At 40.6% G+C, this 24992-nt stretch overlaps 1 protein-coding gene across 4 annotated transcripts in view; it reads left to right on the top strand.

Moving 5' to 3' along the window:
* PARD3B (par-3 family cell polarity regulator beta) overlaps positions 1-24992 on the top strand; it is a 394458-nt gene that overhangs the window by 358532 nt on the left and 10934 nt on the right. For all 4 annotated transcript variants that reach the window (XM_041472994.1, XM_041472995.1, XM_041472996.1 and 1 more), the window contains one exon: positions 4717-4796. In XM_041472994.1, the coding sequence (XP_041328928.1) occupies positions 4717-4796 (80 nt within the window). The remainder of the gene's footprint in view (positions 1-4716; positions 4797-24992) is intronic.

The following is a 24992-nucleotide window of genomic DNA, read 5'->3' on the forward strand; positions in this document are numbered from 1 at the left end:
TAGCTAAAATCCCATCAGCCTTGAGGAGTTATATTACTGCTACTTGCTTAGCGGGCAGCACACTGTCCAAATTTTCTTTCTGATCTTAATGATAATTGAAATGTTTGGAGGAGGCTTATTGTTCAGAAGTCAGGAAAAAAAGGGCTAAAAAGTAAAAGGACAGTGATGCTTAGCATATGAGTGAAGAATTAATACTCCTGAATGCAACACCCACTGTATATTATTCCTTTTTAACAGTGGGAATCTTTTGACTCTGATCAGAGTAGCTGGTTAAGTTTTGAAAGAATTTTTTTAACCAACTGACCTCTGCAGTGATGATGAAGTTTTCTGTATGCAAGTCTAAATACCTGCAGGAGAGGGAACAGCAACTGCAACTTTATGAGACAGCCAACCTGAAAACGTCTCTGTATAATTTATTTTCCTTATAAGCAGTATCCATGGTCTTGGGTTTTTGTTGTGCTGGCTTCACTCAGGATGACTTTGAGCAGGGAATCAGGTGGGAATCTGTGAGAAGAAGTAGAGCCACAGGCAAAAATACAGTCCTACTGAATTCTGCTGGTAGGGGCAAGGAGTTGTTGCTGATTTCTATTTGCAGTGTGGTAACTCTCACCTGAGCTGTGTGTGGATGCACAAGAAAAAGTCAATTCTGCTTTCACGAAGCTTTAACTTCTAAAAACATTGCTATAGTTGTTATTTTTTGCACCACGACATCTGTCCAGCCCCTAGCACCTTGACCCATAAGGAAGGGGCAAGGGAGGCTTTCCTACTAGCAGCTAGAATTGTAGCCTTTAGCAAATGCTCCAAGAGAAAGGCAGTGTAAGACAGGTGAGGGGGAATGAAATGCTGGATCTCCCAGGGAAAAAACAGTCTCATGCACTTTTCTGTACAGTTTTCAAGATAGTCAGGAGCTTCAGGATTAAATAAATCCTTTATCTTCCCTTAAAGAATTGTTATTCTGCAACCCCAGAATTCTCTTGTAGGCAAATTCCAGACTTACTCAAGACACCCACTCACAGGTATACTCTATTTATAGCTTAAAATTTATTTGCAGATGTTTGAATGCTCTAAGATATTTGTTTCTGGTTTGATCTATGCTGTCCTTCAGTTCTACGCTTCTACCAGCTTGATTCTTCTGCTGGGAACTGGCAGGGGTTTAATTAATGATGCAGAGGTGTCACAGGATATTTTCTGAAGAGACACTTTCTATCACAGAAATCTTGTTAGCTAGTGAAAATTACTGTTTCTAAAAAGAGAGACTTAAACAACAGAAACATTAACTGGCCATGTATAAAAAACACCTCTCTGGTACACAGAAAATCCTGACCTTGAAGGCATTGAGTTACATGGAGGCAGTGTCTTGCCAGTTTTTCTGGTACCTTGTCTCTGAGTGTGGCCACTGCTGTGACTGGGAATCCCAGAGGGGCAATTAGGAGAACAACCTGCTGGTACAGAGGTTCTGCTCTCCCATTCAGCTCTCCAAGGCCTTGCCTTTCTTCCACCTGCCAAAGACTTTACTGTCTTCTGCTAACCAGATAGTAGTTGGTTTGATTCATATTTGTATCCAGTTTATTTGTTTTACATTCCACAAAGGCCTTGGCCATACCAGTACTTTGCAACAGTTACATTCCATGAATTGTTTGCTGTTGTTTTTTGATAGTGTTTTCTTTCCTTGATTTAAGTGTGCTGCTCTTTTAATTGCACTGATAGGATGATGGCTGTTTCTGTGTTTATCTCTGCCCGTTATTTTTGCATATTCATGTTTTGCTTGTTAGTTGAGGCTGCTCTTAAGAGATGAACTGTTCATAATGATGCCACTTATTTAAGTTGATGTTGTTAATTTAAACCCTAAAAATGAGCAGAAGATCCAGGAGCATATTTTGGATCATTTTTTCTGTTATGCGCTACCATATATATGTGAAATGTGTATTTCACTTGCTGTTGTGTTCTCTATTGATTGGGGTGTTGGTCTCCTAAACTCTTCCAGCTGCATCTGTAGGGACTCAGCTGAGCACTGCACCTTCTGTCAGCTCCCTTGCTGGTCACCTCTTGGTCACCACCCATTTGGCTTTGACAGGACTTCCAGGTTTTCATCCTGTTTTATTAAGATTACTGTTTCTTCACCTAAATATGTTTGGATTATTAACTGTGTTAAAACTTCCACACCTGGACTGAGGGCCAGCTGCATATGTCCTGTTTTAGGAAAGGAGGAGAACTTGAAATATTTTGATCTTACTAATTAGTACATTTCACACCGATTTTTAGCTTAGTTTGTTGTAGAAGGCAGCAAAGGAACCCTTTGCTTTGACTCTTTCTGAAACATAAATAACTTCTACTAAGAAGGTGTTTCTATTTTCATAATTTCTCTTTTCATCAGGGTAGTATTTTATTCCAGGCACCATTTTGGCACTCCAGGCTGAGTGACGATACGCTTTTACTGTCGCATGGACAGATGGAGAAGGAAAATCAGAAGAAATGGCTGAGCCTTTAATTAGCTGTGCAGAACCAGAGCATGCTTTTCCAGTGCATTGGGGGTTTTATATAGGGTGTGGAGACTCAGCCGCTCGATGGATCCAAATTAGCAAAATTGTGTATCCGCCACCAGGGTGTTTCTATGGTAACTGTCTCTCAAATCATATATACAAACAGACCTGGCAGGGGCTATTGCCTTCTATTTGGTCTGCAGGAAATCATCAAAAAAGGGGTGTTTTCAGGCTGAAAATAGGCCTTGTGATGTAAATATTTTTTACTTTTGGTGGTTGGTATAAGTTTTGCGATTACTGCTTGATGCTGGCACAGTTCTGAGTGTTTGTGTCTTTTCTTTTGCCTGGCTGCTGTTAGTCCCTTTCGGTGTGAGAGTGCAGGAAACTCACACCACTACCAGACTCATGCACATAAGCTGCACAGGTAGACCATAAAAAACTGCATGTTTTTATGGTGAGAAACCAGATTATACATTTGTTTCTTTTCCCCTCATTCTTCTTCATAAAACAGGAGAAATCTGGAGGGTCTTCTCTTACCAGTGTACTTGGAAACTTAAGGGAAATTATGAAGCTGATGAAATTAGTAGTGTAAGAACAACCAAAGTGGCTGTGACTCTTCACCTAAGTGACTCTGTGAAGTCTCTCTGCATGCTACTCTTTCTGGTGAAAAAAAAGAATGAATGATCCCTTTAGCCTACTGCCCTCTTTTTGAAATGTAGGGCAATTATTGTTATTTTTTGCTCATCCACAGCCAGGTGCTGCTAAAGCATGGGTCATTTCAAATCAGAGGTGTTTTTTTCTTGTGGCCAACAGTTCTGTGAGGATGCCTTTCTGTTTTGAATGAGATAAAGGAAGCTTGCAAGAGGCCTGTACTAAATAATTATTTTCATTTACAAGTGTCTTGGATGTTTGATGAGTGCCAAGGTGCATAACAGAATTTGTCTGGAATAATTTCTAAGCCTGCCTAGCAGCTGCAAATGATACTGCCTCTCTTTGCAGTTTATGTAGGACTCAGTTTATGTAATGTACACAGAAATGCTTCGTAAAGGTAGATAACACTTAATGCACCTGAATGCACAACTTTTCTCATTGCAGTGGTTTATACATCTGTTCAGTAAAAATGGTGTATTGTGCATAAATTACAGGACTGACGGAAATGTACTTTAACCTGTAGAATGCAAAAAACATGTTAATTTTTGTTTTCTCTTTTTTCTAATCAGGCATTTGCCAAAAGCTTGGTGTGATTTATTACTTTCTTTTTAATGAATTGTTAAAAATGTTTGAAAAGGCATTAAATCTTCCTTTCTGCTATTAATCTGTAAAAGGGGAAGGGGATTTTAAATGGCCTCTTAGTATATTGCTTTATAAAACTGCTGATTCTAGCAGCACCGGAATAGGAATACATACTAATGTAGGAAACACTGAAGGCAGTCAGAGCCTCCTCCATTTAGGGAAGAAAAGACTAATAGCTCCATTTTAACAAGGCTCTTAACACTTTGGGCCATCAGCAGGCATTGAGTGAAATTGGGAGAGCTCCTGTGTGCTAAAAGCATTGAAGTTCACCGTTTGTACCCGGTTGGAGCCTTCCTGATAGAATTGTGCTCCCCAGCCAATGCCGGTTGCCATCTTGAACACAAACCAAGTAGCGCTGGCATTTTGACTGAGTGCACTAACGCTGCACTTTTGAAATGGCACCAGAGCATCATAAATGCACTTAACTCCCAGCTGGATGCTTAGCTTTGCAGCGGCGTTAGGGAAAGTTTCTGGATTCGTGTTAAGAATGAAAGAAAACCTGTTTGTATCATATTTTATGCTTAAGCAAAACAAGCTAGTGGGGGGGAAAAAGCAGACTTGGTACTAAGATGTTAGCTTTGATTCAGATAGTTATGCCACTGTAATCAGAAGGGGCGTGCTTAGTTAGATGATGTCCTCATGTTACTGGATCCAGGAGAAAGGCCAGCCAGGGAAGAAGAGAGAGTATCCCAGCTAGTAGGCACGTGAGGGGAAGGTGCTGAAGAATGTACCTGCTCTAAACATTTCTTTGATACAGAAGCCTTTCTTGTTAGCAGCGATAAGATTATGTATGGGATTTGAAGCTTCTTTGAGCCCCTGCCTTTCTTTTGTTGATTTTGGCAAGTTGCAGCATCATGTGTTCGCTGCTTATCGTTTTGAGATGCATTGTTAGTAGCTGGGCTACATAATTGATCTTCATCTCTAATTACTCTCCTCTCCACAGGTGCCTGGAAAAGGTCCAGATGGGAGCTCCTACAATCTTCACTTCGAGGGGGTGGAAAGGCAGTATGCATCCTTACCCAGGTACAGCACCAAGCCTCCTTTCAATGGGGAGGGAGGGCAGCCCACAGCTGATGTCCGGCTCTAACATGAGAGATTATTTTGCACTTTTGTCTTGTCACCGTTTGCTGTTGATTTACTGTCATTTTATACCTGTACTATTAATTTGGATTTTTGAATTTTTAAAAAACAGGCGTCTCATTGAGCATGTCAGCAAGAGTCATGATCCACAGCTAGAGAACATGACATTGAGGGAGCTGCCTCTGCAAGAGTTATAACAGGTCGTAGCAGGGCATAAATGAATAAATGACTGAGTTTGTAGTGATATAATCCCAGCTGGCATTGACAGAACGTTGCTGTGGAAAGCTTCCACTACAGCAGCCACAGCTACCAAAGTCCCACTGTTGCTACAAGGGCTGTCTTACTGCAGTCTATTCCATGAGAACATCTCTGTGCTTTTACTGAATGCTCTGGAAATGTGAGTGAATTCTCTGAGGGCTTTTTTTAATTTTTAATCTTTATCAACTGAATGAAGAGTAATTCTAGTCTGAAACCAGTGGGGCATAACAAAATGGAAGCATTTCAGGGATTTCAGCCCCATTTCTATGGGCATTCTAATAGCGGAGTGTAACACAGATCAAGCCAGAAAGGGGAGTGAGAGGATGCTAGAAGAGATAGTGGGAAGCAGGGAGAGGAAAACAGAAACAGAAAAACATTCCCCCTTCAGAATTAGAGGGCTGGACAAGTCCTAAGAGGCATAGTCCAATCTACTTCTTGGACCTACAGGCAGGCTGATTTGTAAAAGCAAAGCCAAAATAGGTATCTGTAAGCAAGAAGAGATTCTTTTGTTGTGAAGTAGTGCTGGCATTTAGGAAATCAGTGAATTATTTCTTTTTGCTACTTCTTTTTCTACTCAGCTATTTACATTCAAAGGTGAGCACTGAAAGATTGATTGATAAATATGTAATGCTGTGTCCAATTCCAGATGAAAATACAAAGAATATTTTACTTTTGTTAACCAGAATATAAAGGCTGTCTCACAAGGCACTGTTGGATGTCTGTAGGCATTTTTAATCTATGTAATTTCTAAACCAAAGGATGTGTCTGCAGTTTACTTCCTGCCTTCAAATTATATTTGTCAGACATTTTTTCTTGGAGATTCATCCTGTGCAGTAACTGGCTTTTCTTTCAGAGGCCTGCTTTCCAACAGTGTGTCTTGCATGTATTTCCTGGCTGACCGTGGGTATTTACTCTTCTGGGTAAATAGCCATCTTTTTTTACAGTCCTCCAACACTCATGTTTCCCCATCATGTTTCTAGCAGTGATTTTTGCATGTTAGTTAGGTGTACTTTAATTTTGCACAGTCCTTTTTAATTTATTTTGAACTTCTGTTTTGTTGAATACTTCCTTGTGGATTACAAGAAAGTAAATTCATAATTGGTGCCCAGTGTAACTCTCTACAGCAATTTTTATATTTGTACATCATGTCTTCTTTTATTCATTTTCCCTTTAAGAAAATTAACTATATTTTTGTTCAGTTTTGTAAACAGTTTTTCAGTTTTGTAAACTGAAAATTTCCCAGTGAAGTAACTTCCATAAGCCAGAATTGTTTTGATTTCCCCAGTATTCCTTTCAAGGGGAATGACCAGAAGTGAGCACTACAGTAGACATGCCCTTGCTTTATGTAGTGAGCATTCTCTGTATCCCTTCTGTCCTGTTCCCTTCCAAACTGCTGCATCCTCAGCAGGTTCCCTGGGTGTATATACTGCTCATCTCTACAACCTGTGTTTCTGTGGGGTTTGATCGGTTTTTGGGGTTTTTTTTTTGTTTAGTTTTGGTTTTTTAAAAGTAGCTTTATCTGAATATGATCATGAATTTTACAGTATTGTTCCCCAAACCTCCATTTAACTTTCTGGAGACACAAGTCTCCAGCTCTTAGAACAGGTTTGAGTATTTAACTGGTGGGAACTCTCCCTTTAGAAAGTCATCCAAATATTCCCTAAGCTTTTGAAGATCACTGTCCTTTCTCTCTGTGCCTAAGGAGATTATGCTGGAGAGTGAGAAGACCTGCACTTCAGCAGGGCTGTTTGTGCTTCTCAACCCAAACATTTACACTGCTGCACGCAAGCCAAGCTGTGTCTCCAGAGGGTTTCCACCCTGGCAGGAGCAGAGCTTTGGGATATCACACACCCTTGGGCGTGCCTACAATTTAGCAATCGGCTGCTGCTTTTTATACTTCAGTTTTGTAAGTTTTGCAGTTTCATGTTACTGCAGTAATTAAGCCCTGGCACTCACAAATGACTAGATTGTACAGTGAAGTCTAAATCCAGATGAAGGGGATGCAGTCTCATTGCCAGCCACTAATGGAAATGAGTGATTTCTTTTTGTTCTCATGGCTGACTGCCCAGGAGTATAGAGGAATCCAGGTAAAAACCACCCATTTGCCAACCAATTCTCGGTGGTGGAGGATCCATAAAAACTACTGTAATGAGCAGCATTATTTAAAAAAAAAAAAAAAAAAAAAAAAAAGGCGGGGGGGAAAGAAGATAAGGAAACAGGAATGTAGAAAGAAATGAAGAGGTAGTATTTCCTCAAAAGAGTAGCTTTATTCTCTCAAGCATTTTAGTATTAGTTCACAGTTTCCTGCCCTTGGGTTTATTCCCTTTCTTTTGTGCTGTCCTCACTGTGGCGAGGCCACTGAGCTGCATTGGTATGGATGCCATATGAAGCTGTCTGCATACTTAGCCATTTAAGCCCAGTTTAATAAGAGATACTTACAGAGGCTTCAGATGAGGGTTGTAGATGCTGGGAAACAAATTCCTGTTGCAATATTATGTTGAGTCCAGGAGGATGTGACCTTTGCCTGCCGCTCTGGTGTGGCACACACAAGGAAGGAGAGGAAAGCGCTTGGACTGCAGCCAGTTTCACGGGATGAGGAGGGAGGAGGGGATCTGTGCTATGTAAAGAGTAGCTGGGACCCACACAGAGAAACTGTTCTCTCACCTGAAAGCCACCAGGAATCATGCCAGTGTGTGTGGGTATGCACAAATTAAGTAAGAGAGCTTTGGTCTTCCTCCCCACTGGACAAGAAGGAGGAATGTTCACCTAGCAAAATCTTTATCAGTGTTTGATGCCCCTAAGAAGTGTCCCATTCCTTTGCAAAGGTGTGCATCCTGCATAGAGTCAGATCTGAACATACCTGCTGCTGGCTTGAAAAATTCTAAGCTTTGAAGCATCATTGCGGCTTTGTCTTTCTTTTTTTTTTCTTTCTTCTGTTTTTTCTGTGAAGCTTATCTAGACTTAATTTAAGTCTAGATATTATGGGCCAAATTCAGGGGATACAAGTCTGTATTAACACTGTCTGAGGAATTCAGCTGTCAAGTGTGCTTGTCTTTTCAGTAGGTGTAGCAGCAAATTACTGTCCTGGTCTCACTGAAGTCAGTGATGTCCTTTTTTCCTTTGAGTGAAGGATCTGTTCCTATGTAAGGTTACATGTTTAATTAAAAGGGGAAACAGGAGGCAGCAGCCTTTGGAGAAAGGCTTTCTGTCTGACTGGTCTAAGGAGTGGTGAGCTGAGCTACATAGTTAAGTTTCTACGTAAAATAATGCCAGCCTGTAGGCTTACTTTGGAAATGTCTACAGAGGCAGACATCTGAATTAAATGATAAGTGGCTGTGGCAGCAGAGTGGCAGGTCTTCATCTCTCATTGCATTGTGCTGTTCTGTCTGCAGAAAAGCAGCAAAGTGGGAGAGACAGAAATGGAAGGCTTTGCAAAAGAGATACAGTTCTTTGCACTCAGTACTTATGTGTTGCCCCGAGGCTATTGCTAAGTAGTGCTGAGTAGTAGTATTAAGCAATGTTGAATCCTCCTGCTTAGGAGGAGAATGGCTTGATTCTTACACATCTTAGCCTCTTCTTTTGGGAAGAAGAGCAGGGCAAGGTTGTGGGAGCCAGAAAAACATTTCTATCTTTTAAACTATTTTTAATGTGTACTTTCTTTGTGTAATTCAGAATATTTTCCTGATGGAGCTATGGAGCAGATATGAAGCTGAAGCTGCTCTGTTTGTTCATAGTTCTATTTTTGAGCTTGCATTTATGGAAGTCTGCCTTAATGTAAATCACAGTCTTGCTAATGGCAGCCTTGTTTGGAGAAGCCTCGTGTTCAAGGACACGTTCTTTTCTGTGGTGGTGGAAAAGCTGGCTGTGACCAAAAGCAGACTGACAGACACTGGGACGGCACGCTGGTTGACAAGATGAGTGTGGATTAGGAAGCTCAGCCATCTTTCCAATAAGAAATGCTGATTCCAATGGAAAAGTAGTACTTCAGACTTTCTCTGGAATTCTCGTATTATTGAAGAACACATTTATGTCAAGAAAAGGAGGGGAGCCAGAAAGGCTGTGAGAGCATTAGAAAATAACTGCTAGCATGGAAAAATGAGTTCAGGCTGTGTAGGTGGGTTCAGCTGAATTGCTGTGGCTGGGATGAGACTGCTGAGCAAACTGGTAATTTGCTCACGAGTCTTGTCTTAAATATAACATGCATCCTGAAACTGGGAAGCTTGGAAATGGATTAAGGAACCAGCCTTGCCATACAGTGGCAATGGGTAGTCTTCCCATGCTGGAAGCTTCTCTTCAGGTTGACCATGCAACTTGCATGATGTGAGAAATGGATTTGTAAAGGATTCTCAAAATCTGACTGAAAGCTCACACAGTCTTGTACATGTGTATGCAAACTCTGAGGTAAGGTGTGCTGACTTAGAAAGGCCATGGAATAGAGATGACATTGTTGAGAGAGAGATTGAACTAGAAACAAGTTTCAAATTATGGCCTCGCAAAAAGACCAGATATTTTGGAGAATTAGAACTGTTAAAGATGCATTATAGCAAGACCATGTGGGGTAAAATAATAGGTGATTGGTGTTAGAAGTATTAGCAGCATTGTGTGGCAAAAGCTAATAGGCTGAAAAGCATTTGCAAGGTATTGTAACCAGGAAATAGGTTGGCTTCTGATAGAATGGAGTTGAGTTGAACATCTCTTATGTTTCACCCTTTATTCTGATAACAGAATAAAATCTTTTAAAACACCTCTCAGTTGCCCCATCTCTATAGACCTGGGATTTTCCAAGACAATTCTTAAAGCAGTAGCTGAAAGCAGCACACTCTCCATTTCTAGGTGTGATGCCAGAAAGGACAGTTTTGATCACCTTGCCTGAGCCCTCCAAGACTTTCTACATTTCTGCGTCAAACTAAATTTCAATTTTGATCCATCCCATTACTTTTGTAAATGTATTTACAGAAGCATCTAACCTGGAATTAGAATGTCACATTGTGGAGAATCCATTACAGTCTTTGGAGGTTAATTATTTTACTGCTTAAAGAGATTATGCCTTTTTTCCCTTAAAGTCTGACATTATGCCTTTTTTCCCTTAAAGTCTGACATTACCCAATTTCAGTTTCTAGATGCTATGGTAAATAGTTTTTCTGCTAGATTTTAGGAGCCAAGCTTGCAAAATTCCTTCCTGTGAGTATTTCTATGAAGAGATCATTTATGTTATGTTTTCACCTCCCTTTCAATAAATTAAATAGATTGAGTACTTAGGTCTTACACTGTAGAGCAGGAAAACAGCATTGACTCAAGGGGCTAGAGTACCCATGCAGTCTTTTAGGAATTTAGGAAGAAATTCAGAAATTTAGGAAGTAGCCTCTAGAGTTGAGTCAAAAACATTTTGAGCCCTTCAAATCAAAAGTAAAGTTTTGGTGATATCTGTGTCATCAACAGATAAGGTTCCTCCAACAGAAGAAATGGATTACTTAGCATGTTTCATTAGCTGCTTCTTGCACTTGAGTGTTCTTGCCTTTATTTTACTGAGTTTATTTCAAAATGCAAGATTTCTGTAATTTAATTGAATCCTGAAAACATCATCAGAAAGTGACTTGACACAAATCACGAGAAAAAGTTAATTGTCTATTAAATAAGACTCATCATTCACCATTGTCTAGCAGAATCTGAAATTAATATACTGACATTACTTAAATATGTATATAGTGTATTCTCTTGGTTAACAAAAAAGAAATCACAGTTTTAGTGCAGACTATAATTAGCTGTAAATCAACTTGTCAGAGCATTCCCAGCCTCTGGGAATTGACTAGCCAAGGACCACAGATGAAAAAGTAAGTTTTAAAATGAATTATTTAAATCAAAATTCCCTGCATACCGGTTTAAATCACAAGTAATTTTTTTTTTTTCTTGGAACCACTTTGACTTAACCTATTCCACCACTTGCTGGAAAAAAATCTGTCCTCTTTCTTATTTTGTATCCTTCATTTACGCTCCTCCCTGGCATGCAGCAGTTTGCTGCGCAGCATTGACCCGGCAGTGCAGTCGTGGTTCTGGCCATCAGCTGGGGCACGTCCTGTTGCTGTTGACAAGGGCCATGCGGTGGCACAGTGGTTCTCCGTGACACTGTTGCTCTGTCCCATCACACGGCTGCTGTTCTGCCAAGTTGTCTTCCAGACACCTTCTTGGTGCTCGGACACTCCTTGGAAACAGCTTGCCTCTGTTTCTCATTGTTCTCTCGTCAGTGAGCCTGTGATTTCCCCATGTTTTATTGGCCCAACATGGTGCTTTGTGGCAATGAGTGACAATGCTGATGCAGACTGCAGGGAATAAATACCATTGCTGCCTTGCAATGCTGTTTAAATTGGAGCATTGTTCACCTGGCTAAAAAGAGCATCTGCAGATATTCACTCTCAGAGGGGGCCAGGGGTACCAAAACTTTAATGGCAGTGAAGTCATTTATCAACCCTGTGCAGAATCACCCACATCTTAGTCTGTCAGTGAAACCATGTTATTGGACATACATTACACAACTACAAGGTGAGCCTGTTAAGTTCTGGTGTGTAATATAATACCCAGTATTTTTAGTCATGCCCAGGATTTTCCCTCCAGAGGGGTGGAAACCAGTGAAGAGCAGATTGATGGGAAAATACTGTGTAGTTCCAGGTGGCTGAATAAAGTCTGTATCTCCCTTGTTTCTTATACTGATTAAAATAAGAGGAGATGGTCAAGAGGAATTTGAGAACCAATTGTAAATGGTCTTTTATAATTTTTGAAAAAATAATATTTTTTTTAATATTCCCCTGGCGTAAGTTCAATACTAAGAAGACTTAATAATTTGGTGTCTTAAACAGGATTGGAAATAAGTAGAGTGAACTTAAAATGAATGGTCCAACTAACTTCATCACCCTAGTCATGTGAAATATAAATAATATTCAAACAGTATATTCTGAAGTATACTTGATTATTAACTTTCTCTTCTGTTTTAATCATCTAAAGTGATACCAGTAATTCAGGGATATTTTTTAATATGATTTTTATCTTGACAGCTGTGCTTTTATTGAAAATGCAGCAAAATCTTGTCTGTCTGTATCTTCTGATGTGGTGATCTCATTATAAATGAAATATATGTATGGTTTTAGTTGGATTTTATATGCTGGCAGGTGAATTTAGAATCAGTTTTAATGGAAATACTGGTCAAGGACCTCCAAGATACATTGCAATAAACCGGCCAAGATGAAATACAGCAAAGAAAAAAGATGATTGTTATATGCTAGAGCCCAAGCTTGGGAACCAAGAAGATGTGCTCATTAAAAGATTAGCTTAAATCCAATTTCAAACAATTTTAAGATTTAGCTAACTAACTTTTCTTAACTCTGGAAGATACTATAACTGATAGCTGTAGAAACTACCCAGGCCCTAGGAGGTGTCAGGGAATCAGAGTACTTCAAGGCCAGAGCCCAGCTCTCTAGCAGGACAGATTTGTGACACATACATGCAGCAGAGAGCTGAGGTGCTCTGTTGCAACTTTTTCTGTTCCACCTCAGTTTCAATCCCTTTGCTCACATGTGCCATGGTACTTAATATCACCTCAGTGCCATATGTGAATTATTTCATATATGGTATCAAAATACATTTGTCCAAAAATGTGCAGAGTTCATGAATAACCTGTGTACACCTTCCGCAGGGAGAATCTCAGGCATTAAAAGCAGAGCAGGTAGCAAAAGGGTCAGTGTACTACAGACCTTGCAAAAAATAGTCTTGTGTCTTTAAAGACTTGACTGAAAGGAGGAAAGAAATTTGTAAACAGGATCACAATTTCAGAAATCTCTGTGGTGAATAGAAAAGGAAGGAGATTTAGCTGTAAAACATACCTCCAGCTTTCTAATAAAATAGAAATATCACTTGAAATGAACATGATGCCTCCATCCAAGCCAAATTAAGTCTAAATAATGAAAAAGTATACTTTAGAAAGTCAGAAAGGTCAAGGTTCGTGACATCAAATCATGGATTGCAGCTGGCAGGCCACCTCTATAATTTCCATGGGAATAACTAAAGAAAATTGACTAAAGAAAATGGCTGTAACAACTGGGACATAGCTTGAAAAAAACACTAAAAGCCAGATGTCTCAGAAGAATACTTTGGAAGTGTAGAAGGAGGCAGACAGGGATGGGCTTTGTCAATTTTCCTAATAAGTCAGTCAACTCCTCATAGCAAAAAGCCAGTTAATGCAATATGGAATAGTTTAAAAGTCAATTAATATTTTGAAACTAAGCAGCCAGCCTTTTTGCAAGGAGATACTATGCCGACTAAATAAAAATACTTTCAAGTGTCACATTTACAGAAAACATGGATCTGGTATGAATTTTAGTGTATAATCAGGCATAAGGACCTCCCACTCAAACTAAGGGCATCAAATTATGCTTAAAAATATGGGAGATGGAGGAAAATATTGCATTTGAACAAAAGGGCTTGAATTAATATTATAAAATTTAATGAAGTCTTGGAGACAGTGCCTCAAAAAAGAAAGCTGTATTAACTATGCCTCCAGTGAGTAAAATAACAAAACAAATGTTAGGGAACAAAATATTAATGAAAGAAAAAAAGTGTCAGTACAAAATGGTTAGGTTGAGATGAAGGATCTGTGGAAAAAAGATAAGTGAATGCAAATTAGAAAGAAGATTAAATTAAAAACCAAAAGCATATATCCCATAGAATGCATCAACAGAGTGATGTGCTGAGTGAAACCTGGGAAATAAGATGTGTGCTCCAAAATGCAAATACATCCATTGCATTGTTAAGATGGATATTGAAATGGCTCAGGAGACCAGCAGACTGGGAAGCTCAGCTGGCTGCTTTGTAGGTATGGATATTTGGAATAAAAATGTTGCTGCTTATGCTGGGTTATAATTCAGATCTCATCAAAAAGTGTGGGCTCTAGGCTGCAAAGGTGAGAAAGAGCATTGCAAAATAAGACAACTCTGCTGCAGTTCTTGGCTTCGGCTTTCCCTTGATAAACATGTCTGGAGGTGCGGCTGAAAGATGTCTGTCAGCAAACGTGCTTTAAAAACACCTAACAAAGAAAAATGTAGGAAGCCAACAGTATCAGGTGTAAATATGTATTATTTTTGAGGATGTTGGATCAGAAATTTTTGAGCAAGCTTCCTGCAGCTCTCATTTTTGTGCGTGAAACTCCTCTACGTTGTGTCATTGCTCAGCTATGTTCCTGTGAGCAAACAACAGCTTTGCAGTGGCACCCTTTGCTCAAAGGCAGACTGCAGTTAGTTCTCCATGTTAGTTCTCAATTCCTTTGTCTCCATCCAATCTTTGCTTTGGAAAAAAGAAGAAAATAAAAAAGAACAACCAGAAAAAAACCCACACCAGAATCACAGCCCTACATGACAGTGTACTGTCACAACTGCAAGTTTCAAGCTTCTAATAGCAAGCCATTTAAAGAGAGTCAGTTACAGGTATTCTCATACATGTTTAGGAAAAAGGAAAGATTATGATGATGAAGGAGGAAAGTGAATTGTATATGGACAGTCTTAATTGCATGCTGCAAGGTAATGACAAGCTGTGAAATCCTAAGACCTCAAATCTAGTTCTGTGTTCTTTTACAAACATGTAGGGGACAGAGTCGTGAGCACTCCGTGTGCCACCCACCGAGAAATGAGAAGCAGGGTGGGGGAGATGTGAGGAGTGCAGAAACACAAGGGCAGCACACTGAGCAGACCTGCTGTTGTTTGTTATCCTTGGTGAAACCCTGCCTTGCGAGGAAAGAGCTTTTATATAAACTGGTGATTAAAGGAAAGAGGTATCTAATTTGGGATTAAGAGAGTTGCTGAAGAATTTAATAGTAAAAACAGTTGCTAGAGCAGCTGTTTCAACACAGCTCAGACAATTGGCAGCCAAACTACTTCCATTTCATAAGTAGGTGACATACTTAATTTCTCTTCACAGAAGTCTTAAACATATCAGGAGAAAAGGCTCAATTTTAGAGGGCTTTGTCCAAATGTCTGTGCTCATATTCATCGAAGGCTTTTTTGTTGCTCTTCAAGTATGATGCTTTAGAAAGTCATGCTTTGAATGTGTTGATCCAGCTTGAGAACAGCCAGAAATTTACTACTAGAAGCTAGTATGAGCCTGGTGCAGAACACTGCAATCCGTGGATGTGTTCTTAAAGATTACAGTCAGTTTAGGCTGAAATGAAGCCACTGTTGGAGCATGCTGTTTGATTTCTTTGCTGTCTGGGTCAATCTGGTAGCAATTTGACAAACTCTGATTAAGTTATTTGTTACTTTCCCCCAGAATTCTGCCCACCAATGTTAGCAGTTTCTCTCCAGATTTGGGATATCCTAGTAAAAGAAATATATATTTTCCTGCTCTATATGTTCTTCTTCAGCCCATCCAATCTTATCACAGATATAAGTGAAATAAAAAGTAGTCCTTAAAAATGAATGTGATTCAAGGTTGTTAAAGAATTGCAAACATTCAGATCACTAGTGGTTATGGACCAGTAACTTTGTTAAGAGCAAGCATAGAGCTAAAACTCCTATTCTACCCTGTTAGAGAAGATTAATTCCTGCTTTCTTAAGAATCTTTACCCTAATTTCCAGGCTTGGAAAAGATTGCATTGTTCTAGCATTTAATAGTTATGTAAATTAGCACCGATTTTGTCATTTAGCACCTGTGCAAAATTTTCTGCTGGAACAGTTCTTTCAAATATGGCATAAACAAAGCATAAGATGCACAGTGATACTGTTCTTTTGTGGATGCTTATTTGGAAAAATATGCATGAGCTATTGAGCATGCCATGGATATTCCAGAAACACGGCAGCAAAGCTTTGTAGGTGTGTGGTTGGTCTTAAATAATACATAGGCCACTAGTCAGACTTTCAGCAAGCTTTATTTTGAAAATATATTAAATACCATAATGCATATGCTAAAAACTTAACCATATCTTTAGGGTAATGGTCATGTCTTTACTGTACTCAGAATCTTTGTCTGCCAAACATAACTTAGGTTGGATATAGAGATATTGACACAACTTCTGCTGGCTTCTGCCTGGTATTGCTGTGGTCTCCGCTGATTCTGTCCTCTGTTCTGTGTGAGCAGATGGGATCCTGCAGCTGTTTGAATAAATATTAGTTTTAAAGAATTATGCTGCTCTGATTAACCATTCAATGAGGGGGGAAATGGCAGGGGAGAGAGCACCTAAGGAATCTCTCTACTTCAGGTCTCTTGCCCAAAAGCATTCATTTAAATGTTTGAGCAGTGATGAGGTGAGGAGTTATATAAACGGGAAGCCGTTCCTCAAATCACTATCTTCTCTCTTCATAGAGTGTAATTGATAGCTTATGTGCTTGCAACAGCTGAAAAAATAGAGCAGAACATGCAAACACATCTACTGTATAACATACGTGGGAAGCAAGTGGAGGAGAGTGTTAACTGTAATAGAAAGTGAATTATCTGCCATTTTTGTTCCACCCCAGATGTAATTCAGCAAGGAGATTGGATCTGTGCACTAGATGGTCTGAGACAGTGCCTTGGAAATTGGCAGTCAGAGTTCCATCCAGAGGGCAGGAAATGTGTGAACAAAACCCAGCCCAGGTTATCAAGCAAAACCCCAAGCCAACAGGGGTCCTTGGATACTGAGTAGCTGGCACTTTCCTTCATTTAAAGAAAAAAAAATAGCTTTTGTTTTACAGGTGAAGGGAGATGCTTTGAGAACAGTCTGTTGTAGATCATGGCAAAATCTGGCAAGAAAAACCAATCTCGGGATGATTTCACAGTGAAAATTCATGTGACTGGCTTTTTGCTTGGATCTAGGGGCTAGTTAGTGCACTGCTATATATATATACCCATGTGTTGCCAGGTTTTGGACCCTCATTTAGCATTTTTTTTGCTATGAGTTTTGGTTCAATCTGAAATCCTATGCTTTAAAGAAAAGGCATGTTTGTTTACTGAGAGCTGACTTGTCTTCAGTATAGAAAGAATGTATTTTTAGAAGCATGGTATGGCCACAGTTTCTCCCCTTGTTTTGCTTTTTAAAGGAGATAATAGTGATACGCTCTTGAACTGAACTCACCCAGCCAACACAATAGCTGGGACAAAGCATGTAGGAAAAAGGATGCTAACAGTCCTTCCTCCAAAGATGCTCAAACAGCAAACACACTTTACAGCTGTACATTCAGCGATTAAAGATTTCCAGAATCAGTTAAAAGCTTTGAGGATCCCAGTAGCCGTGCTCAGAAAACCCATGTGACTTTGCTGTGTGTAGACTTCTGGTAGTCTTCTAATTAGCTTTGTAGGGGTCTCTGAAGGCATCTGGGTTTCTCACTGACTCGGGAATTAGGCTGAATTTAGACTGCCTGAACATACCAGCCCTGGGTTTGAGCATTTTTGAGCATTTCTGTAAGGATCTCCTTGCCCCTCTGGAATGGCAAGTGGGAGCAGCGTAGTGGGACGGGCTGTGCTGCGGTGCTGACTGCACCACGCTTCGTGGCAGAAAGCACAGAGCAGATCGCTTTGAAACGAAAGGGAATTAAAAAATAAAAAAAAAAGGCAAATTCAGTTAGTCATTTGAAATTGAGTTGGGGTTTACAACTTGAATTTTTAGGCCCAGATCCATCAGAGCACTTAAGCACCTGCTTTACCTTGAATACAATTTGCTTTTCAATAGCAGTTATTTGCCTCGCTATCAGAGAGCTCCAGGAAACCTGGGCTTAAATGGACATTGTAAAGGATGAAGGAAGGATGGCAGACAGGCAGTGGTACTTGGACAATTTTTTCTTTTTCATTCCCTACACCTTATGTGGTTTAAATGCCTCCTTAATGCAATGCTTTGTGTTACGTACTCTGTAAATAATGTCAAAAAAGGTTATTTAATGATAATTTGACTTTTTCTTTGAAAAGACTTGTTACTAATCTTAACATGAAATCTCTTTAGTATTGTTGAGGGGAATAACAACCTTAATGTCATTTTCGTTTGATTTCTTTGTATGAGGGGGTGGCAACTCTCCCTTGTCTCTCCTCACCAAACATCTGAAGCAAGATCTGTTATTGAGAGATTGCTGCAGTGGTACTTGGTCTTACAGAGATTTCATCAGAAACATTTTCATTTTTAATGGACAATGGAAAATGTTCAGCTGTCCATTATTACACTTCTTTGTACACAGTCTAAAAATATAAATGGCAATTATAATCACATCTGTAATTCTGGGTCCCAGCTGAAATCGCTTTAATCCCAATCTGAGGGGAAAAAAATCAATACAGAACCCTTAACCCTGGTCTTTTCCTTCTTAGATATTTCATTTTCAGTTGTACTAGTTTATACCACAAGTTTTGTAAGTTTTTCAAGGGACTTTAGTATACGGAGAGGATTTTGCATCCTCAAAATGGTATTGCTACTTTGTGCTTTTCTGATTTAGAAATTGTAATGATGTTCTTGAGTAATGGGTTATATTGTAGCTGCTTGATATAATATGATGTTTCTCTCTTTTACTTTTTGATCCTTAAAAAGAGGGGCCTTCGAAATGTTGCAAAATTCTTTTAAAGAAAATCCTATTTTACTGGCAGTAGAATTACACATCTTTTTTATTTTAAGAGGAGCCCAAGTCAGCATTAAATATTTAACATTGAGATTTGGAAAAGATATCTTTCTCAATTCACCACAGGCTCTCTCTACTTCATTGTGCTTTTTTCCTATGGGCTTCAAATAGTAGGTCTGTCAAGGTTAAATATTATCATGTTTGGGGATTTTTAGTATCAACATCTGCAAGTACAGAAATGTCATCAAGTGTTTTGTGTTTCTGAAACCTTTACCTTTCTGCAAACCCAAGCTTAGACCAACAGTTGCTTTTGTTTGAGTTAACATCTGAGGAGGAAGGGAGAGGTTCTTTTATGCTGTAAGACCTTTGCAAACTATTAATTGTCCACAAATTGCAGCTTCCTCTGAAACATCTGGTTCTGGTAATAGTCTCAGATGTGATGCTGCAGATTAGGGCACACTCCGCTACATTGCCCCAGTTGTCACACTGTTAATGGTCATGGATCTAACATCACAGAGCAGAGGTGTGCTGTTAATCTTGGCAGAATGTCTTCTTTCTTCATAATTGCATGTATGTACCATCTTCTAGATCATGGGCACTCAAAAATTAAAACATAAATTAGCAGCATTCTGATCAGGGTTTTCTCTGAATACCTGAAAGACACAACTGAAAAGGAATGTTTCCACTTGAAGTGAGGCATTTCAGCAACCTACATTTAGTACCCGAGGTACAATTTATTTGCTGTCTAAGGCTGTCAAGCCTTAACTTCCTGATTTCATTCCAGGATACAGATGTTTCATTCTCTCCCTGCCCTCTCCTCCCCTTTCAGATACCATTCTATACAAAAGCCTAATCCAAAGATCATTTAAATGCTTCCATTGACATCCAGAGGCTTTGGCTGGGGCTGGATGAGTCTGGGGCACAAAGTTCTTCATTGCATCAAAGTTGTTCCCTCTTCTCAGTCTGGTATCTAGGCAAAGCACAGATGTTTTTCCATCTTTACTTCCTCCTGCAAAGTATCTTGATGGGGTTTTTATGAACTTGCCACTTCAAGTCTATCACACCACACACTCTGAAAATACTTGGAGAGATATTATAGTAGTGACCTTTATTGTTCATTAGTGAATCAGCAGCCTAGCTTACTGTGGCTTTAAATGAGCTATATAAATTGGTTGTTATTTTCAATGATGACTCCCTTGATTTGAACATACTAGAGCAAAGATAATTGATTGATTCATTATGTAAAAGATTGTTTCAAGTTAGAGGGTGGTTTTATTTCATTTTTTTTTCTCCCAGCCAAATTGAGACATGCTGTCTAGAATCTTGGCCAGGTTCTTACCAGGTTCATATCCAGAAGCACTGTTGCTTCTCTGTTTCTCACTGATGGCACGTAGCAGCCTTCCTGGGTGGGTGGGGATGCCTCTTTGATTGTGGTGCTGTTCCTTGTAATGTCAGCTGAAACTGCTGCCAGCATCCAGTCCTGCATGTAAGACTTTGTTGCACATCTTTGATACATGATGTACATGTCCTTTCAAAATAAATTGAAGTCTGTACCAGGTAGTGCTGTCCAAAACCTCTCTGTGTCTCAATGCTGGCTTGCCCCTACCCTATATTCCAAGTGCTAGGCTGTCACCTCTCTCAGGTATCACTAATTCCCAGCTATTGACATTGCTTTGCCAAGGATGCAGTGTTTTGGTGTGTCTTTAAAGCATTTTTTTTTTCTTCAGCTGTGTGCTCCTCTTTTAGCTTCATGATCCTGATGTCTTCTGTTCTAGATACATGACTAAGCTGACAGAACTGTTACAACAGCCTGTACTTCCTCTCTCTAAAAGGTTGTTTTGCTCTAAGGTCTTTGCTGTTGCAAATTTTATCTTGTTGTCTGTCACGCAGCATAGTGTGCAGATGGCACAGAAGTTTGTTTAGAAGCTACAAATCTTGTTTATTGGAAGTGTTGGGGGGGGATGCATGTAGATGAGGGACATTGGTGGTTGCACCAGTTCCCAAAGAGCAAAGGATGCTGCATGCCCAGGGACGATGCAGGTAAATCCTGCTGTGGATGCATGGTGCTGCCCCAGGCCAGGAATGCGTGGAAGAAAATCACAGGGATCTGATAATGTCTCATGTCATTTGGGACACCTGGCTGGCACTGCCAGGGCTGGTGCTGCTGACAACGAAAGCAAAGACAAAAGCCAGGCCAGGAGGGGATAGTGGTAAAAAACATGATGGGCTCTAGGAATCCAAGCCTAGGCCTTGCTGAAGGAGGCAGAGAGGACAGCAGGGGCTGTGGCATCTTGTGCTGTTGTCCTGTCCACCCGTCTTGTGGTCTAACATAATGACCTCTGACTTCCAGATTTGCTTAAAGGAACAATGTGCAGTAAATTAAATAGGGAAGAACTGAGCTCAGATGAGTGTGAAAGTCAGCAGTTATGTTGTTTTCATCTGGGAATGGAACATATTTCTGTATATCTATAGGCATTAAGGCTAATAGCATATACATGAGTAAAAACTCCACCTGTGCCCATAGAGCAGTTGGGAGCTGTATTGTGTGTTTCCTCCATGCTCAGTGGTTCAGGTCTCAAAGCAGCCTCAGAGTGATGTATTTGGTAGTGTTGCCATGTGTGCGTGTCTCTTCCAAGCACAGCTGTTCTACAGGACATCTTGAGGGGCTGTTCGCAGATTCTCGTCTGTGTCTCACTTCTCCAGAATCTGCTTCTGCTCCCAGGATCTGGCATGCCAAACCCTCCTCATCTGAGCAAGTCAACAGCCCGTCCCAGGCTGCTGCCTAAGAGAATGGCAGGGCTTTGTAAATAAAGGAAACAATTGAACGATAAGTTCACACTTCAGCACGCTGCTTAACAACCTGATAACAGTTAATTACGTACAGTATTTTTAAATGCAGCAACGGGGAGATAACTCGTGCAGAGGTGGAGCACAGGCCCTTGGGCCTCACGACCCAAGGTTAACCTCTTACTACCCATGCCCCTAAAGAGACTGGTGGCTGCAGCTCCGAATGTCGCCAGTTCTGAACTTTTACTGGCCAGCACTGACTCAGGGTCATGCACTTGAAATGTCCTCAGCCTCAGGTGAGGCAGGGAGAAGCTGTGCTCAGTCCCAAACCTCGTGGGCGCTGCTTTGAGAGCAGCCTGCGAGCTGGCAGGCAGAAAAGGCAGGGTGGTAAGCCCGGGGCTGCCTGCAGCAGGTAGAGCGTGTCCAGCCGGGAGCGGCGGCGCTGCCGCAGCCGCGCTGCTGTTCGTGTAACTGAAGGAGCTCCGCAGGAAGGAGCCAGCATAAACACAGCTGGAATGGGCGCTCGGGCCGGCTGCGAGTCACAGCAGCTGCGCTCGGCGCTACCGCTCCCTGGGCACCGGGTGGGACCTTTCCGTCTGTCCCAGCCCCGCGGGATTGAGGGTTTGACCCTTGTTATTTAAGGCACAACTTCAGGACATGTGCTGTCAGAGCACCCGCAAAGTTTGTGGCTTAATGCAAGTCTAATTAACTGATTTACCTATCCAAATCTGGAGATTTACACACTTCTATAGAGGCAGCTGTAAAGTTATAACTTCAGCTGTTTATCATGCCCTGAGCCTTTAAATCTCAATTATGAAAGTTGGTGTTTAATGGCTAGCTGGAAAATGGGTGGTTACCAGAGTGTTAATGGAGTGCGGCAAGCCAGGAAATGTATAATCTAATGCCTGTATAGAAATGAAAGGTTCTAACAAAAGAAAATACTGGGGGGGGGGGGGGGGGGATGGGAAGGATGTACTTACAGGCTGTGCTGTTTAGGAGAAAATCAGTACATGATCAGTAGAGAAACAATGGGGACTGAAATACTGCCTGAAGAAAGAAATAAGAGCTGCTTGTTTTTAAGGTCCCTCTTGCCCCCCCAAAACAGCCATCCTTCTTCGCTGGTTGTTGGGCTTTGCCTTTGTTACAAAGAGAAGGAAAAAAGAATGATATATCACAGTGAGTTTAACAGAATGTCTGGACCAGAAAGAAACAAATTGAAGGAAAAAATAACCAGCTACGTATTCCTTTTTTACTGAAGCATGGTTTTACTACCCAGTTTGTGCCATTGGAGGCAGAATTGACAGCCATGCTTCATCATGGCAATGGGAGAAAGTGCTGCAAGGAGTGCTTTAATTTAAATGAGAAATGCTCTAAGAGGAAAAAAAAAGCCTAAAAGCTTGGTAATAACATTAATAACCACTTCTTACAGGTTTTTACTAGCCCACTAAAGATCAGACAGCATGTTAAGGTCCCAGTGGCTGAATAGTAAAGACCTGGGCCCAGGTTATTATTACTTAGGAAGATTCTTTTAATGGTTTCTGTTATTAGTTGAAAATCATTTGAATAGTACAGCTGAATGGTCACCATGCTTTAAATTCATTTCGAATGAAAAATGAGAATAGGGTGGAATTTGGGTTTATGCATTTCTGAAAGCACTTCACAAAACCAGCATGGATAGCAGTAGTGCTGTGAATGGGCAGGCAAAGGGCAGAGGTTTCCCTGCTGGGGAGGAGTGATCAATTCCTTCTGAAAAGCAATTTTGACTATGGCAACAGAATTTCTTTTAAATCAAATTAAAAGCTCCTAAACCACTGCAGACTCCTCAATTTCCATTCTGATAGCCTTCAAAAAAGCAGAGACCTCCAGCAGGGCTTAGGGTGAGGCAAGGGGATCCCGGTGGTTTTTCTGCTTTCTGTGCTGCGGCTGCACTGAAGCCCTTGTTGGGGTCTTGCCTCTGCACCTTGCTCCTTTCTCCCAGATTACCTGCTCTTGAGGGAAGCAGCTGGCTGTTCTCAGGGCAGGGGCAGCAGGTCCCCCTGTCTGTTGGGAGTTGCTACACAGTAAGACAGGGCAAGTATTACCATAACACAGTTTTCACTTCAGCATCTTGCTCCAGTAGGGGCAGTACTTTTTTGTATTAGTTTGAATTTGCATTTAAATGCAAAATTCAACTGAGGAGCCTAAACAGTTGCTTCTCTTGCTGGCTTAAGAGACGTATGTCCTTTAAAAAGAAGTTTTCTGCCTTCCAACGTAACTTGGTCAGCATCTTCTCAGAAATGTGACTCAAAAGACCAAAGGCCAAGAAGTCTATAGGAAGAGCTTTTGGTCCCCACTGATCTGCAAAACAAAAGACCAAAGGGACCTTGAAATCTCAGCCAGGTCTCTCCCCAACGGAGCATGGCGGCTCCTGAGCAACAAGCATGACTGCTTAGCATTGAGAGTAGGTTACCAGTGCCCAGAGGTTAATGACTCACACGGCATTATGTTGTGTTGAATAATGAGGAACATCTGAAATGACACATGTTGTAATGACTCGCTACTTAAAGTACCAATCTACTTAAGATCCCTTTAAGCTTGAGGAGATCACAGAATAGCAATGTCTTGTTCAATAGGTGCTACTTTATTTTATGCTTTCTGGTAGAAGAGATGTACCATGCCTGAGAGCATATGAACAAAACAAGTCAGGAATTGAGTAGGAAGGATTATTGCACTAGTTGTTGTGAATGCTTTTTAGGCATTTACAGAGCATCAGCTAGCACATTTCGGGTTTTGTTTTTGTTGATTCCAGGGTTTTAATCCTGGTTGTCACAGTTCCTATATTTGTAGGTTGGATTTAGGGAAGGAGAGAAAGGGGAGATTTGCCTACAGGATGAGATTTTCAGAAACTGGTCTGAGATTTGCTGTGGAAAATAAACTAATGCTGGAGCAAAGCAGCAACACTGTCTTTTGGTTTGGCTGCTGATGGGAGGGAGTTTAATTAAATGGCACTCTAAATTCTGATGTTAACCAATCTGTGACATTGTTTGCTCCATTGGGGATTGAGAGCAATCTATTTTCTTGCAGACAAAATAAGTTGTTCATGCTGTCATAAGAAGTCATACCTAATATTACAGTAAAGTTTTGAACCTGTCAGACACTGCTTCCCTGTCTTACCATTGTTTCTGCAGGCTGCTCCCCTGCATGGAAAGGTGGTATGTGACTAAACTGTACACTTGGTCTTAGATGTGAAAGCAAGTGTGACACCTGAATATCTCCAATTGCTAAAAAGGGCCCAGGGAGCAGCTGGGGCCCAACACCTCTGTGGTGTGGCCCTCTGCAAACCATAAAGACTTAGTTCTCCAGCTGCTTTAAGGCTGGACTTCAACTAGAGAAATATAAACACATCTCTGCACATACCTGCTGGGATTGTGGTGCTTTAACTGTTTGTTTCAAAATATTTTAAGCTGTAATATTGGAGAGAGAGAGAAACTGTGCATATATAAACTCTTATATTCAGGCCAGTTAGCACCACTTTAGACTTTGCAAAAGTGTATGCCAGAGAAGAGAA

Source organism: Pyrgilauda ruficollis, unplaced genomic scaffold (assembly GCF_017590135.1).
Source record: "Pyrgilauda ruficollis isolate IOZ18807 unplaced genomic scaffold, ASM1759013v1 scaffold3, whole genome shotgun sequence".
NCBI lineage: Eukaryota > Metazoa > Chordata > Aves > Passeriformes > Passeridae > Pyrgilauda > Pyrgilauda ruficollis.